Raw genomic sequence first — 17,332 nt, 5'->3', positions numbered from 1 at the left:
TAAAGCAGATAAGAAGGGGAAAAAAGGCTGCTCCACACTAAGGAGTAAAACTGTGCGAAAAGAGAGAAGCCAAAGTCATTTGTCTTTCTTTCTTTCTTCTTCTTTGTTTAGTTCTTTGCTGAAGAAAAATGGAGGGTGTTCTGCAGTGGGTGAAGCTGGTAGCCATATCGTTCATGGTGTTAGTTTTGGTTTTAAAAGTGACAGTGTTGCTTTGGTGGAGACCAAAGAGGATCGAAGATCATTTCTCAAGGCAAGGGATACGAGGACCCCCTTACCATTTCTTCATTGGAAATGTTAAGGAGGTTGTGGGCATGATGTTAAAGGCTTCATCTCAACCCATGCCTTTCTCCCACAATATTCTCCCCAGAGTTCTCTCTTTCTATCATCATTGGAGGAAAATCTATGGTATTGTCATTATTCTTTCTCCTTCTAGACCTTCAACACCATCCCTTTTGATTTTAGATTTCTCCTTTTAAATGTGTTAATGTGGCTTCTTTTTCAGTCCATTGTTAAAGCAAAACGAGAGGGTTTCGATCATCATGGTTTACGTCTATGATCGATCCTTGAAAATTTTGTGACTTCTCAAAGGTTTTTTTTTTTTGAGTTCGGGTACTTGCCCTTTTAAACTTTACAGCCTTTTTCAGAGCCTTTGATGCTTGATGTTGAAGTTGAGGAATTTTTGGACGGTTCCACTTCTATTTTTCTTCCCTTTTTCCCTTATTTTCTTGCACCCTCTCTCCTTAACCCCTTGATTTTCATATAATCCCATCTCTCTCTCTCTATATATTTCTATCCTTTTCAAAGCACTTTTACTGTCTTTGCCATCTTTCTCTGCTTTTTGTATGTCATCTTCCTTTTGGCTTTTGTTTCTGATAATGAAGTTGTATTATGTTTGCTAGTAACCACTGTTTCTGAGTTGTCTTCTTCTCTCTGCCCTCCCTCATTTTCTATTATTATATACAGTACTATACATGTATCCATCATTTCCTTCTGAATTAATTAATGGGTTGTCATTTCTTTGCTGCTCATTTTTCCTCTTTCGCAAACTTGATACTTACTACATGAGGTTCCCTGCCACTCCCTCCTCGGTGTAAAATCTTCCCTTTTTTTATTTTTGTTTCTTCGTCTACAGCAGAACATGTGTTGTTTGTTTAATATGACGGTGTAAATGTGTTTAATGTTTTTTCACTGTTAATTCCTGATTCTCAGGTGCAACGTTTCTGGTCTGGTTTGGTCCAACGGTTCGCCTCACTGTGGCTGACCCGGATCTCATAAGGGAAATCTTCACTTCCAAGTCTGATTCCTATGAGAAGAATGAAGCCCACCCTCTCATGAAACAGCTCGAAGGCGAAGGCCTCCTTAGTCTCAAAGGCGAAAAATGGGCTCATCATAGGAAAATCATCACCCCCACTTTCCATATGGAGAATCTCAAAGTAATTAACTAATCACGTCATTCATTTCTCATATCAACTTTTTCATTAAAACATAATCCTTTTTCATTTTCTTTAATTGTAGCTACTGGTGCCATTGGTGGCAGAAAGAGTAACAGATATGCTCGAGAAATGGTCGGCAATGCCAACCGGCTCCGGCGAGATCGAAATCGAAGTTTGCGAATGGTTTCAAACACTCACCGAAGATGTTATCGGCCGTACCGCGTTTGGGACCAGTTATGAAGATGGAAAGGCCATTTTTCGTCTACAAGCTCAACAAATGGTGTTAGCAGCCGAGGCGTTTCAAAAAGTTTTCATCCCTGGTTATAGGTAAATGTTTCGAAATTCTATATCATCAATCATTGCATCCATTATCCCTTGTCCTAGTTTTTCACGTACCAAAAGGTTTATATTCCTTGTCGTGTAGTCATCTGGCTCAGTACTATACGAAATGCCTAAATTTGGGGTCTTGAAATTTCAGATTTTTGCCGACCAAGAGGAACATAAACTTTTGGAAATTGGACAGGGAGATTAAAAAATCACTGATAAAGCTAATCGAACGACGGAAAGAGAACTTGGGGAGCATAGTGCAAGAGAAAGGACCAAAGGATTTGCTGGGATTAATGTTGCAGGCCTCAAATTCGTGTCCAAGTATCACAGTCCATGACATAATCGAAGAGTGCAAGAGCTTTTTCTTCGCCGGCAAACAGACCACATCCAATTTGTTGACGTGGACCACTATTCTACTAGCAATGCATCCCCATTGGCAGGTGCAAGCACGTGAGGAGGTGCTAAGGGTGTGTGGATCACGTGACATACCTTCCAAAGAAGATGTTGTAAAGCTTAAGACGGTATAAAAAAAAAGCCTAAGGCCCCCCCTTCCTTTTGCATTAAAGACAAGTGTCATATGATTTGTCTCTTTGCTCTTGTTTAAGCCATGGTTTTAACTCAAGAAAAGGAGTATAAATCAGTAAAACATTCTGATTTTGGGTTCACATATTTTGGTGTGCAGCTGACCATGATCTTAAATGAATCCCTGCGGTTGTACCCACCAACGATAGCCACGATCAGACGGGCCAAAGCTGATGCAGAGCTAGGGGGCTACATGATCCCTCGTGGGACCGAGCTTCTGATACCAATCTTGGCCGTCCATCACGATCAAGCCATATGGGGGAACGATGCTAATGAATTCAACCCGGCTCGATTCTCCGAGGGCGTGGCACGTGCTGCGAAACATCCGGTCGGGTTCATCCCGTTTGGGCTAGGGGTTCGCACGTGCATCGGCCAAAACCTGGCCATTCTACAAGCCAAGTTGGCTCTCTTGATCATACTCCAACGTTTCTCTTTTAGATTGGCCCCGACTTATCAACACGCACCAACGGTTCTGATGCTACTTTACCCACAATATGGAGCACCGGTCATCTTTCAACCTCTGCCGGACTCTACTATACCTCAAGACTGAAGGGTCCTGATTTGATCCCATGGCTTTGGAAGCTCTTCTTATCAGTTCCTTTAGGATTTTGGGGAAATGGCTAACAAAGTAGATAAGTGTTCGTCATCCCAATATGTATGTAAATTATGCAACACAGTTTTGTAATATTATGAAATTCATGAAATTGTTTTCTATGATTAAAAAAAAGAAAATCTATGGGTCTACATGAAATTAACTGCTCTGCCCTGTTGCACTGCAGCATGACAATCCCTAATTCCTTCCTCCTACTGAAAATAAAACATTTACTTGGAACGGATTTCAGTTTTTTTAAATATATCATTGAATTTGAACACTGACAATTAATATGTTGCGACCCCAAACATTCTTCTTAAGAGGCATAATTCGTGGGAAATGGTAAATTCTGAGTTTCCCCAGGTAAAGTACGGTGCAGATACCAACACCGAAGTTTCTTTGTCATTTTTCGAGGTTTGCTAGACAAAAAAATAGAGGGAGAAAGAGGGCACGGCCACCCAAATCGGCGATCTTTACGTTACTATGAATATTAAAAAAAATGAAAAAGACTGTTGCAGTACCCAAAGACATCAAATGTTCCTTTAAGCCAAAAATGCTTTAATCCAGCATGCAAGTGTACTTTTTATTCTATATAAGAAACACGATAATACATTCACTAATTTCACCTACACTACTTTATGGGGCTTTGAGTTGTATCATAACGAGAAGTAAGATATTATTTAAATTTACAATATTTTTTTTTGGATTTCTTCATGCTCTACTTTCTGCAATTAATTAAGAATTCTTGTCATTTACACACAGACAAAAGTAAAATGAAAAAGGATTTGCTGGTTCCCAAGAGGCATGTGGTTTGAGGTACATTTCGTTCTAATATTTGAGAGAGAAAGAGAGAGAGAAAAAAAGATGTTTGTTAAAGGAATCAGAGCATGCTACCGAGCATGTGATCCCATCTATGATTACATGCTATCCCTAATTTTCATTTCTTTAATCAATTATCCTTCTCTTTATGTCTTCGTATATATTATTTTATTAAACTAAAGTGATTATAAAGTAGAATTTCGAACTCTTGACCTCTTGAAAGAACAACGATTCTTTTAACAATTTAGGTAAGTTGATTCGTGCAACAACTCATATATATTTACATTGATCAACAGTTATCCTATGGTCAATGACATATATATTTAACAAATTAATGGAAGGCTTCTTTTGTTCTTTTGTGCTTTGTCTTAAGCATGCCTCTCAACATTGACATCTAGGCAAATTTCTCCCCCTACCTTACTACCATACCACGAAATCAGCATTCTAGTGGACCCAAAATTTACGTCGTCTTTATATATTATATCGTCATTTGTCTCCATAACACAAATTTTGTATGCATGTTTAAAAATTATAATACTCTTAATTAATTTAATTATAAGCTGGATTAGCAACAATCTTACTAGCTAGTTAATAATTTCATGAGATATAATTGTATATATAGATACCTAGGTACCGAGCTAATATTAAATTCATTAGGTTTAATTAAATATAGTTACCTAGGTACCGAGCTAATATTAATTTGGTACTGTTAAACCCATGCTATTTTCTTGGGCTCGCTTTTGTCTGCCATTGATCGATGCAAACTTTGTCTAGGCCTCCATGCATAACACCAAATGAGCAATGCCATGATTTTCCATCCTTCTCCTTGAAATGATTGCCCAAATTATATAATCACCTTTCTCCAATCACCGTGACACCTTATCTTCTACATATATTAGTATATATATATATATTTATTATTATTATTATTATTATATATATAGTATGAGTATGTCACGTTCGACGAGCACTACTGAATACTACTAATTGAATTTATAAAAATTTAAAATTTTAAAAGATTCAACGTATAATTATAAATTAGTTAAGAATTTAAAGGTAAATTATTTAAAATAAAATATAATTACATTATTTTCTATAATATTTTTAGTAATAAAAAAATATAATGTACCTTTAAAAATCATATAAAAATTATAAAAATAATTATAAAATAATATAATTAATATTTTATTTTAAATAATTTATATTTAAATTTATAAATAATTTATAATAATACGTTGAATCTTTTATAATTTTAAATTTTTTAATATATATATTTCATAGTCGTTGTATGTTACAGTCCGGGATTTGTTATTATTTTTCTAATAGCATTGTTTCCAAAAATTCAAATTTAACATTTTAAAAAAATATAATATACTCTGCTTCTACGCACAATATTTGTTGATTTTCTTTTATTCTTTTAAATATATTGATAGGTTGATTATAAAAGTGATTATTATGAAGTGATGAAAGATATGTCATTATTTTTTTATATATATAATTTTAATTATTCAATTAAAATATTTAATCTATTATAGAACCAACTCCTACGTCCAATTTACTTTAGTTATATTTTTTATTTAAATTCTTGACTTCGCTCAAAACATAAAAAAACCCTTAAAACCCTCGTAACACACACTTATACCATTACACAATAAATACTAACTTCTTTTGATGAAAATTTGAAGAGATCAAACACAAACTAAAAAAGAACCTCATGCCACCTAAATTTAACTTTTTTTCCCTTTAAAAACATAATATAAAATATAGGATAAAGTACACAAATGGTCCCCCGATTATAGGATATTACTTTATTAAGTCCCTCGACTATTAAATGTTACAAAATGGTCCTTCGATCATATAATATTACTTTGTTGAGTCCCTCGACTATTAAAATTTACAAAATGATCACCCGAATATTCATTATGGTCTAAACTCATTATTTTCTGTTAAATAATGGACGGTATTTTGAGCTGAATGTTAACAAGTAGACTATGATATAATAAAATTTAATCATCATATTAACGTCCAACTTAAACAACCATCACTTTTTTAATAGAAAAAATGACGATTTTGGAACATAATGAGTAGTTGGGTGACTATTTTGTAACTTATAATGTCGAGGGACTTACAAAGCAACATTCTATAGTCGGAGGACTATTTTATAACTTCTAAAAGTTGAGAGACTTAATAAAGTAATACTCTATAGCCAGTGGCCATTTGTATACTTCATCTTAAAATATTGTATATTCTACTCTTACACACCATACTAGTTAATTTTCTTTTATTCTTTAGTATATTGATAGGTCATTCATAGTAGTGACACTATTACGAAATGATGGAAGGTATATGTTATTGTTATTTATACAATTATATGTATTCGATTAACTAATCGATTAAAACACTCGATCCATTATGGAAAGATCTTTGAAACCCAATTTATTTAATTTACAACGTCTTAACATACATTAATACCATTACACAAAAAGATATTTAACTCATCTCGATAAAAAAAAAATGAAGAGATCAAAGACACACTAAAAAATGAATTAATGTCACCTAAATGTAGTAATTTGGCCGAAAACATGGAAGAAAATGAACCCTCCATAGCATGGAAATTTGAAGAATAAGAACAAAAAGAGAAAGGCAATGGGTGGGGGCAACGAAAATGATAGAGAAATCGGTGTCTCCCCATAGGGAAGGGGGTGGGGGGGACATTACCACATGGGAGCACAATTGTTAAGAGTTGCAAATGATCCAGTGGCAGAGGATTTGGTGGAACCCCATTAATACTCTCTTCGGTTATATAAAACCAAAATACTATATATATTACATGTATATTTATAATTGAATCTAAAGTGTTGTTATTTTTTAAAAAATTATGTTCGAATAGATACTTTTGTAGGACACGTGTATGTTTTCAATGACTATGAAAGATTTTGAACATATATTATCTTAAAATCACTCCAGAAAAAAGTATATACTTAAATTTTTTGTTTCGGTCTCAATCAAAATCGGACCTAGAGAGAGTAAAGATAAAACGTACGTAGCTAGAGCTGGCAGAGTTGGTCTTGTGGGAGTGGAGTCAATGCTACAGTGGTTTTTGTATGTCGGGTAGATTGTTTGTGAGTAGGCTGTTGATATTGTCGCCTTTCTCCTTCAAATTTCTCTTTCCAGAAGCTAACCACTCGGTCCCTAAGCTCCTCATATATACACACTAACATCGACGTTTGGACTGTTTCCAGGTGGGGGCGTGATTGTCAAGTAATATTCAGTGATGAAAGCTCGGTGAATGAAAGCAACTTCACTTGTACCTCTTAAGAACACGAATTCACAAGGGGAATGCATAAAAACAAGGATATCGAATCTCCTATGTACATATGATTGACGGCTGAACTAACTTGTATGATGTTTTGGAAATATTGTAAGAAACCTGTTCCGGGACCCCACATTTGTTGTTACAAGAACAGGATCCAGCACGTAAATCGAGTAGGACGGGGATCCGCCAAGGCTCTCTTGTTCGTTACCGTCGCAATAGTTAAAGGGTTCTGACAAAATGAACTGGTTGGTGACAAATTTATACAGTTTTTGTTGTGGATTTCAGCATCATCTGCACTGCCCCGTGCAGTATGTTTACTGCCAAAAACATCAGAATGCCATTAAAACACACATACACACACCAGAAGTACAAATAGGGATATGTATGACATATTGACAACTTAATATCTCCTAATCAGCAACCTATTGTTTTATTTAATTATAACAATGGCTCCAACATTCTCGTGTCCTAAGAACAAGTTTTAACACACAATTAAAGGGGATAATGTGTTTAAGAAGCCATAACATATTAAAACCAGAATCCAAGGTAAATGGATTTCTATTTCAATGAGTTGCGATGATGGTAATCCAACTGTTGTTGCTGCTCTAGAAAGCAGGGATACTGCCATTGCGGCTAGTGACAAGTTCAGGAAGAACTCAATATTCGTTAGCGAGTCGGCATTGCTTGATCAGAACGAGGACGACAATATAGCCATTGTTGTAAGGCGTTGAATTCAAATTCCATACATAATGACAGCCCTGGTTTGGGGAAAGAAACAGAAATAGCAGTTTCTACTAAAGCAATAAATTTAGATGCCTCAATAACTTAACAAGTTCCGGTACATATAGTAGCTTTCTAGTTACTAACATCACGTGTATCTCTAGCAAAACTACACCAACTCATGTTTTATCAACTGAAAAGCAAAAGGATGATTCGGGTAATAACCAGCCAGTGGCGATATATACATTACATAATGTTGAAATTGCGAAAAATAGAATCAGCCATTCATTGCTGTCCTCACTCTATGTAGAACTTATTAACTGGAGGGAGTACATCGCAAGAAGGTTTGCTGATCTTAACATCAAATTCAACCTCCATTAATCGATAGAACGGTTCATTGAGAAAGAAGCATTGAGGTTGGTCTCTTCATCAACATGAAGAGGATGAAAGAAAAAAAAAACTGTACAAAAATAAAAAGCAATAAAAAATCATCAGGAAAATGAAGAAGCAAATACTCATGATCATACTTTATGAAATAAACTAGGCTCCAAAATATTATGCAACACTGCCAAACCAAAGCCTTGCATATAAACAAGCACTAACTTTAAATGCATGCATAAATTAGGGCAGAAGGGCAAGTAACAAATTGCTTGATCAGGCTTTCTAGAACTGGGATTCAAATGCATGATTTTAAATTGTTCCCAAATGTTTTAGCAATCGCATACTTGTAGTTGAAGTATGTGGGTTGATTTGAGCAATTCAGACCTGTTGACCCAATAAGTGCCATTATTTGGACTAGGAGCAGTTGTTAACTCAATCTCTTGCTGAGCATGATCCTCCCTTCTTCCCTGTTGCACAAAAGATAAGAACAGGAGTTATCTCGCACACATGAAGCCATTTCATTCGGTTGGTCCCGCCAGACTAATAAGGAATGCTGAGGCTCAACTTACTCGGAAATGCACATCAAACCATCCAGCAAATCCACAGAACAGATTGAGCACCATGCTCTGACAACTTGGTTGCTTCAACAGCATAGACCTTCCTTGCACCAGCCTGGGCAGACCAGATGGCTAGAATGCCACTTCCAGTTCCTACATCTAACAAGGGACCGAGCTATGATCAAACATTGGAAGGGGCTAATTTTATTTACAATGAAAGAACAAGGTTCAATGAAGTATTTAAATATAAAAATTGCGAGGAAAAAAGTCTTATTTAACTAATATTTAAACTAAAAAGGACCTAAAACGCTATTACACCCAAAAAAAATTGGGAGGGGCTGTCAAAACTAAACATAGTGACAAAAACAATCCACCCCAAAACGATATATACAATAGCAATGTAATCAATAAGAAAACTGAACACCCCTTTCAAAATTTATTCATTTTCTTTGCTTTCCTAGTTTATAATAGTTGCATGTTATCTAAAAATGTTCTGCTTTAATTTTTTAAACTTTCATAGCTTTCTCAAGTTTATTTCCACTAAGGAATAACAAAGCACAAAGGAAAACAAAAGAGTAACTTTGAGGCATTTCAAACAACAAAACAATAACACCCAACTGTCTCTCGCTGATATATAAGTTTTACCAACTTACTAAGTTAATACCCAAACATAAAACGTCTCTCTTTTTACATATTTGGATTCAAGTTCTAAACTTTAAGGCAGAAAATAAAAGGAAAAGGCGTTACCTTTCCTTGGAAGTGATGTTTGTTCTTAAAAACGGCATTGTAGTAAGCGTCCATGCGGACTCGATCACTGAGCATCTCTTTCTGGTGGTAAAGACAAGCATAACTGCAGAAGTAATTGGCAAAATCAGCTCCTTTATCCACCGGTCGATTGCTGCTACCGCCTGCGACGCCATTTGTACGGCTCCCCATTCTCCCTCTTTGTCACTAAACGCTCTAAGCTCAAAGTTTTTTTTTTTTAAATAAACTCAAAGCTTTTTACACGGCGGGAAATAGTGAAAGTAGTTTTTAGGGCAACGTCGTCATAGGCGGTGAGGTTTAATACCTTATTGCGTCTCATGATAATTTATGCGGGAGAATGAGCTTGAAATAAATTTCAAAATTACTTTATAAATTATTATCGTTAATAATTCAAAATTTAATTTACTATATATACTTGACTTATCAAGAAAAGGTTAAAAACAAATTTATTCTATTAATTAAATTTAAATTATATTTAGATGATTAGTATGAAAATTAATTTTTTTTTTTGATAAATTGCTCATATTATTATCCAAGAAGTAGTAGACAAAAACACACTACTACAAAAAATACATATCCCACAAAACAGACCAAAACGAAGCCCTCTAGGAGGTAGCAATCCCCTAAACAAGGCAAAGATTACAATTAATCACACTGCTCTTAATCACTATTCTAGCAGCTCTTACTCTAATTATCTCTTTAATACAATTTATCACATTTTCAATATCTCTACTAATTCCCCTAAACTGTCTATGATTCCTCTCCTCCCAAACACAGTAAATGTAAGCACACCAAGCAACTCTAAGGATAAACATAGGGAAATATTTTCCTTTAAATCGAGAAATTGCCCAACTCAACTCCTCCTCCCAAGTCCCCACAACTCTGTTAACGTTGCACAGTCGTGTAATTTCCTCCCAAATAGCCTTCGAGAACGAGCATTCAAAGAAAATATGACTACGAGTCTCGGGCACATCTTCACACAATCTGCACTTTTCATTCACCTCAATTCTCAAACGAGCAAGTTTATCAGCAGTTGACAGCCTATTTAAAATAGCCATCCAAGCAATTAGCGAGTGTTTTGGTATGTGCATTGGAAACCAAATAACCTTATGCCAATCAACCTTCGCACTTCTCCCCCTAATCTCCTACCATATCCAACGAGCATTTACCTTGCCCCAATTCATAGTACCTGAGAACAAAGGTTGCAAGTCACCTATGATTTTCATGATCTTCCGCATACTCCAGCTGAAAGAAGGCTTGCTCTCAATAGACCAGAAGTCCACCCCTTAAGAAAATTAATTTTAAAGTTGATTGAAGTTTATATTATATCAAATCGATGTTTTCTTCACAAAAAATATTACTTAATTATTGAATTCATTGAATCATCTTAATTGTAAAATAGAGTATTATTCTTTTTTAGGTGACTCGAATGTGACCAATTATGTTTATAATGTACGTGTGCATTGTTAATAAATGAAAAATTTATAAATAAACACCTACTTTATAATCACTATAGATTATTTAAAATTATTACTTAATTATTTTCTTTATATAATCTATTATGTACATATATTTGACTTAAATTGGATGCTTTTTTCAACTATATAGAATTGGTCCTTGAGGAGATGGAAGATGCCTGTGCTTGGTTAACTTCATAAAGAACAAGAGAAAATAATTAATTAATAAATCAAAAAAATTGGAATTGGAAATCTAATGACAACAATTAAAATCAAAGTCATGCAATGCACTCTCTCCTTTTTTAAGCTTCTTTGCGGTCGCAGGTTCGAGCTTCTTTAATAAAAGATATATCCGAAGGTCCCTCTTTTGGTGAGAGCAACTGCTTCTCCGTATCTGTATCGTCGATTTCTGTCGAGTCGCGGGCCCTGGCTATTGAGACAGTTTCAATTCCTTCTTCTGGAACCAACCCAGCCAAAAGAAGCAGAAGAAAGTCTCAGCTATCAGAATTTGTAAATGGAAGATTCAACCTTTCATATACAGCAGAAAAGACAGGAAGCATACCTATTTCGTGGTATTCAGGTAAGCGTTTCACTGTGGTTACTTGAAGGCTTTCAGGAAGCAGACAGCTGCATAAATAACCTACATTTTTGGAAAATAATCGTCCAGCTCAGTTGGTAGAACACAAGGATCTTAACTTTGAGGTCGTGGGATCGAGTCTCACAGAGGACATTTCATAATTCGGAGTTCTCCCACGGAAGCTGCTATCATACATCCTCTTACCCCATTACATATGGAAATAAAGGATCAACTAATTTAATTTTTTTTGGAAAATCACAAAATGATTTTCCTTCTTTTTTATCATTTTAGCGGAAAATGCCAAATACGGATGACGAAAAGCATACTATATAACAATATAGACTTGGCTTAGGGGTTGTTTGCCCCTCCCAATGGGCCCAAGGACCAGCTTTGTTCAAACTTCAAACGTATCAAACAAAGTAGCTACACATATGCCAATTCCTTGAGGGATACCCCCATACAAAATCTAACAGTTGACATAATGTAAGGAAGAGCAAATCATCGATATCATCAAATGTCATGGACAGTTTGAAGAAGAAAGATAAGAGACACGTATATATATATGCATATACAGAATTTGATAAACAATTGGAAGGATCAACAAACCTATCCGAGCCAGCCGGTTTACCCATCCGGGGATATGTTTGCCAGTCAATCTATGCACTATGTCATCTGTAAAGTGGTTACAGTTCTTGGAGATGAGGTGGTAGGTATCTCCATGGTACTCAGAAGCTACACTCTCGATCAATGTTCTGAATTCAGAGAAAGGCATGTGTATGCATCCCAATGCGATAGAACATCTGTAGATAAAACCATGGCAGCTCTTTGGCTCTACTTCAAAAACTCCACTAATTGGAAAATCATGTGCCCCAAATCCATACTCTTTACCATGAACTGTTCATAAATATTGAGATAGATAGTTCAGTTTCCTAAATTAGAAAAAAGGATTATCAACACAGGAAGTATTTAGCCTAATGCCCTCAACAGCATGGTTTCAGATTGAAGCCACTAAACAGCAACCAAGTATGTAGCAATAAGCTGTTTTATTTCAAGCATGTTACAAGTTCCTCGATGTTCGATGCATTTCAATCCTACCAAGTACTAACTACCAACAAATAGCTAATCTTAATCTAACCAAATGGAACTTTGAGTCCTTTAGCACCACAACTATGTTCAACTAATCTGAATAACATATACTAGAAGTAGAAATAGAGAGAATTTTATGACCAAAAGCAAAATGTAGTAACTTCATTTAACATATGAAACCTTTGTTCAAACATTTTCAAAACAAAATCTTGCTAAAATAGAAATGCATTGCCTCATGCATACACAACTTTTCAAACCACGGTAAAATTAGATGACAAATTCACTAGTTAACAAAAAGATCTAAGCAAACATCAAAAGATCTCATTTTCTCCATAATTCATACCTAATAAAAACCTAAATGAATGTAAAGCTTCAGCTACATATTGGAGAAAAGCAAGCAAAATATTATTTAAAACAAATCGGGAATCCCATATCCATTTTCTATCGAGAGAAACCAATTTCATCATTTTGGAGCAATACGAAACTAAAATAATCTATAACCCACATCCCGAAACATAAAAAAGAAACAGACGGCCAATATAAAAAAAACAAAGAGAAGGCAGAAAAGAGAGGAAACCTTCAATACCGGAGTGGAAAATCCCGAAACCAAGACAATAAGAGTAATTATTGATAGGAGTTAGATCATATACATTCAAAATCACATTGGTTACGTCGTTAGAGCACCCATTTTGATTCCCAGAGCTAGAACTTGAAGATTCTCCCCCCGCCCCCATCTTTTTTCTTCTCGTTGACACAAACGCACACATAAAAAAAAAGAGTTTGCCGTATAAGATTTACAAAAATCCCAGTATTGTGTTTTCTTTTGTTTCAGTATGTTAGGACTCGCTGAGATCAAACTATGTATTGAGGCTAAAAGGATCTGATTTCCCTTTCTATTTTTTTCCTGCAGGAGATTGAAAGGAAAGAAAGGGAAGAAGGATAATAAATGGGGCAAATACGGCAAAACAAGTTATGATTGTCTATAGGCTATAGCTTTACAGTTGATTCAGATGTTTGTTAAATAATATGTTCCCAAACTATTACTAACCGATTCATTTGTACGCCAACAAAATTAATCAAGGGTAAATAATACAAATGATCACTCGATTATAAAATATTATTTAATTAAATTATTTGACTGTTAAAAGTTATAAAATATTTTTTTATTATGAGGTGTTATTTTGTTGAATACATCGACTATTAAAGGTTATAAAATAATTATATAACTCTTAATTATGTTTCAGACTCATCATTTTCTGTTAAAAAATTAGTGAATGTTTAAACTGAACGTTAACATAATGACTAGAATATAATAGTCATTTCAGATTTTGTGATCAAATTTGATCATATCACAGTCAACAAGTTAACATTAAACTCAGATATCTTCCAATTTAACAAAAAATGATGAGTTTGAAACATAATAAAAAATCGGGTGATATTTTGTAATTTTTAATAGTTGAATGGCTCAATAAAACGACACTCCATAATCGAAGAGCCATTTTAAAACTTTTAATAGTCAAATGACTTAATAAAACAATATCCTATAATCAGAGAACATTTGTGTTATTTACCCAATAATTAAATAAGTTTGTTTCTCATACAACGATTAATATGTCTTTGAGTTAATGTACATTTTAGCTGTCGTTTGCTATTTTTAATTTGTTTGGATTTAAAAATGATTTAAATTTCTAACATTTCTACTTCAAAAATAAAAATAGCTACATACACAATCAACGATGTTTTATATTTACAAAAGTTAGCTACATACACAATCAACGATGTTTTATATTTACAAAAGTTTATTCAGACGGACTTTATGTTATACAGTTAAATAAAAAGGTTGAAAACAAATAAAATAACATCTAAGGGAAAATCTCACATGTCACAGTCTAATATACAGTTAAAGAAAAACGTTATCAAAAATATTTTTTAACTTTTTGGTAAAGAATTATCGAAAATATTATTATTTCTATCGAAAATGTTATTATTGGCGCTTTACCAGATTTATTAACATATCCGGTAAAACGCTATCTAAAACATTATTTTTTCTACCGAAAATGTTATTGAGCATTTTACCTAAAATGTTAAATTTTTTTTAATGTTTTAAATAAAAAATAATAATGTTTAAGATAATATTTTACTTTAATATTAAAAAAATATATATTTCTAATAACGTCTTTATTTAATCAACATCTAATCGCCAATAGCCAATGTATATATATATATCTTATACGTAAACCAGATAATAATCTCATTACTTTAAAAATAATTTAGAAACTCCTGCAACGTTGAAATTGGGTCTCGTTTGACTTGTATTAGGAAATAGTATTTTTAATCAGATGACAACTTGGCAAGAATAGGGGAACAAATAGCTCTGAACATCATCACAATTCTCCAAAGAAGAAACCAGAAACAAATATCCCTCAACAGTTGAGAAAAGTAAACCTTTCAAATTATTGCGGCCAAAACACAGAATATTAAATTGCTGCGAATCAAAAAGGGTATACTGCATGATTTTAAGTTCCCAGGAACCTTTTTTGTTCACTCATTTGATAAAACAACAAACAACTCGGGACCATCTGTGTTGCACCCTGTGTGCAACAGATACAGTGGCACTCAAGCAGTGGACTTTATGTATTCCTCTCCTTGTCCAACCTAAAACAAAACGGAGTCAGACCAGATATCTATTAGCTATACCAAGTAACAAACTAAAAAGTAAATGGCATAGATTAGTATGGCATGGCACTTACGATTAAAACTCCCACATGCAAAGAAGAAACCGAGCACAATAAAGTTAAAATCACAGTCATGAATGATTATCAGGAGAAGTCCGTCACCTTACACGGCTCCTCCAAGGAAATGATCCGCCATCTGAAGACTCGTTGTCCTCGTCTCTGGTAGGTCCAGTTTTCCCATCATAGATTTCTCCCCAATATCTGGTTAATCTCCCCCTAATTCTCAGTTGAGCTCTTGCCCCTGAGGTGCCAGACCAACTGCTGCTCCTAGGACTAGACCCTGGCTGGAACACTCGAATAAGGAAAAACACAGTGAGCCAACTTCCATCATCAACCGGTAATATGCTGTCATCAGCCCTCTCCTCCCCAAATGAAGATTGCAGTGTGCTGAGCAAGTTTCCAAGGTCTCTTTGACGCTCCAACCTCCTCCAATTCCGCTGTCGCTCAGGATCAGCCTCTGACGGATGTTTCGGAGGAACAACTTCTAAATTTGGCATTCATGAAATGCCGAGCAGGCTCTACAACAACCCAATCTTTTATCTCACCAGGACATAGAAAGCACACTAGTCTGGAGAGCACTTGCTTCTCACATGAGACAGTAGATGGGGCGGAGGGGCCTTCCTCAGTACTCTCTTCCTGCAACTCAGAGACAGTTGATTCTGAAGTTGCAGCTGCATCTGTGATTACAAGCTGAGCTCCTTCTTGTTGAGGATCTTGTGGTGCTGTAGCAGCAGCATCTGAAAATTACTTGTGAAACTGATCAAAACAGTTGAATGGCGATAACTTGTATCACAAATGTATGGACGACAACCCTTTTCATGTGAAGAACATACGAGGAGAATTGCATTGTGAGGATGCTCCATGCAGACAGGGCACTTGGCATCTTCTCATTCGTTTAGATTTTCCTCAGTTTCTGAAGGGAATTTGGGTGATGATTGATTACAGAAGGGGGATCTCCTACACCTATCGGAAGAAAGGGAATGGCTTCTTCTCTCCTTCGGCATATTTAAATCTCTAATGTCCAAAACTAATGCCAAGTCACTTGACCTTTGAGAAGGCAGAAATTGAGTGATTAAAAGTACAAAACATAACATCATCACTGATTAAAACACAGAGGATACAATTCAGCAGAAAATGAAATTTGGGTTAACAAGTAAAATAAAAGGAAAAAACAGAATCCTAAGAAAAAATGAATCTTTCACAACATTAGATAAACTTTAGATATAGCAGACAGACATCACTAAAAATAAGATTTTGTTGATCAAGTAGCTAGCTAGCATTCAACAGCCAAATAATGAGAAATATTGCAGTTAGTTATGGTTGTAGCATAGATGATTCTAGGACTGCATTATAATTCCAGGCAGTTAGTTCACAGTCAGCTTTTTCTAACATTAATCACTCCAATTTCATCATCCTTACAAAGCTGACACTTCAAGAACTGGAATCTATAACAAAGATGAGAATCATAATCAACAACAGGTGGCACAAACAACAGAATGAATCTACCAATGTTCAAGGCAGTGGCATTGCTAAAAGGCCAAGCTACAGCAATATATCTCATCAATGACATTTTCAAACTGCAGAATTAAGCTGAATGTAAGTATTATTCCCTACCGGTAATTTTTTCTCTTATGCAATTGCAACTCCTTTTAGATTCTGTTTTACATCAGTTTGCTTCATTTAGGGTTCTAAAACTATCCCATGCTACTATCATAATCGTTTTCTCCACTTTGCACAAAAGTTTTCGTCTTACAACCAACTAGAACAAGATAAAAGTCCATACAAAAGCTACTCCAAGATAAACCCAAAACGGTGAAACTATCCACCTGCATATCTATTTTTCCGTCAAAAGTGATTAACCTGACATGTAGCGTTATCAATTATCAAGAATAAAACTCAATTATAACAAAATGTCAAGTATCCAAAAGAAAAATAGCACTGAACATTGAATCGCTTAATTTCACAATTTACAGCATAAGCTTTTC

General features: G+C 34.9%; 2 protein-coding genes and 2 pseudogenes across 2 annotated transcripts; 1 reads left to right on the top strand and 3 right to left on the bottom strand.

Annotated features, from left to right (window-relative positions):
• Window positions 1-3,054, top strand: LOC120166402 (cytochrome P450 734A1-like). Its single transcript, XM_039175654.1, has 5 exons — window positions 1-405; window positions 1,210-1,433; window positions 1,516-1,760; window positions 1,912-2,281; window positions 2,443-3,054. The coding sequence occupies exons 1-5, from the start codon at window positions 129-131 to the stop codon at window positions 2,890-2,892; spliced, it is 1,566 nt and encodes a 521-aa protein (XP_039031585.1). The 5' UTR covers window positions 1-128; the 3' UTR covers window positions 2,893-3,054.
• A 5,112-nt stretch (window positions 3,055-8,166) lies between these two features.
• On the bottom strand, window positions 8,167-9,699 carry LOC120166403 (annotated as a pseudogene).
• Window positions 9,700-11,251: 1,552 nt separating this feature from the next.
• LOC120166534 (deSI-like protein At4g17486) lies at window positions 11,252-13,525 on the bottom strand. The gene is made up of 4 exons (XM_039175786.1): window positions 13,190-13,525; window positions 12,133-12,420; window positions 11,512-11,589; window positions 11,252-11,406 (listed from the first exon to the last, which is right to left on the bottom strand). The coding sequence occupies exons 1-4, from the start codon at window positions 13,377-13,379 to the stop codon at window positions 11,252-11,254; spliced, it is 711 nt and encodes a 236-aa protein (XP_039031717.1). The 5' UTR covers window positions 13,380-13,525.
• A 1,869-nt stretch (window positions 13,526-15,394) lies between these two features.
• Window positions 15,395-16,266, bottom strand: LOC120166453 (annotated as a pseudogene).
• Window positions 16,267-17,332: the final 1,066 nt, after the last annotated feature.

The sequence above is a fragment of the Hibiscus syriacus genome, unplaced genomic scaffold (genome assembly GCF_006381635.1).
Source record: "Hibiscus syriacus cultivar Baekdansim isolate YM2019G1 unplaced genomic scaffold, ASM638163v2 tig00111640_pilon, whole genome shotgun sequence".
In the NCBI taxonomy this organism is placed as follows: domain Eukaryota; kingdom Viridiplantae; phylum Streptophyta; class Magnoliopsida; order Malvales; family Malvaceae; genus Hibiscus; species Hibiscus syriacus.
Note: the sequence above shows the minus strand (reverse complement) of the source record. Positions and strands in the feature narration are given on the sequence as shown.

Excerpts from the sequence above, each read along its gene's own strand:
- LOC120166402 (XM_039175654.1), top strand. The coding sequence starts at position 129 with ATGGAGGGTGTTCTGCAGTGGGTGAAGCTGGTAGCCATATCGTTCATG. Across the intron at positions 1,761-1,911 it reads GTTTTCATCCCTGGTTATAG|ATTTTTGCCGACCAAGAGGA; the intron begins GTAAATGTTTCG and ends TTGAAATTTCAG. Across the intron at positions 2,282-2,442 it reads ATGTTGTAAAGCTTAAGACG|CTGACCATGATCTTAAATGA; the intron begins GTATAAAAAAAA and ends TTTGGTGTGCAG.
- LOC120166534 (XM_039175786.1), bottom strand. The coding sequence starts at position 13,379 with ATGTGTGCGTTTGTGTCAACGAGAAGAAAAAAGATGGGGGCGGGGGGA. Across the intron at positions 12,421-13,189 it reads TTTCCACTCCGGTATTGAAG|TTCATGGTAAAGAGTATGGA; the intron begins GTTTCCTCTCTT and ends ATTTATGAACAG. Across the intron at positions 11,407-11,511 it reads ACCTGAATACCACGAAATAG|AAGAAGGAATTGAAACTGTC; the intron begins GTATGCTTCCTG and ends GGTTGGTTCCAG.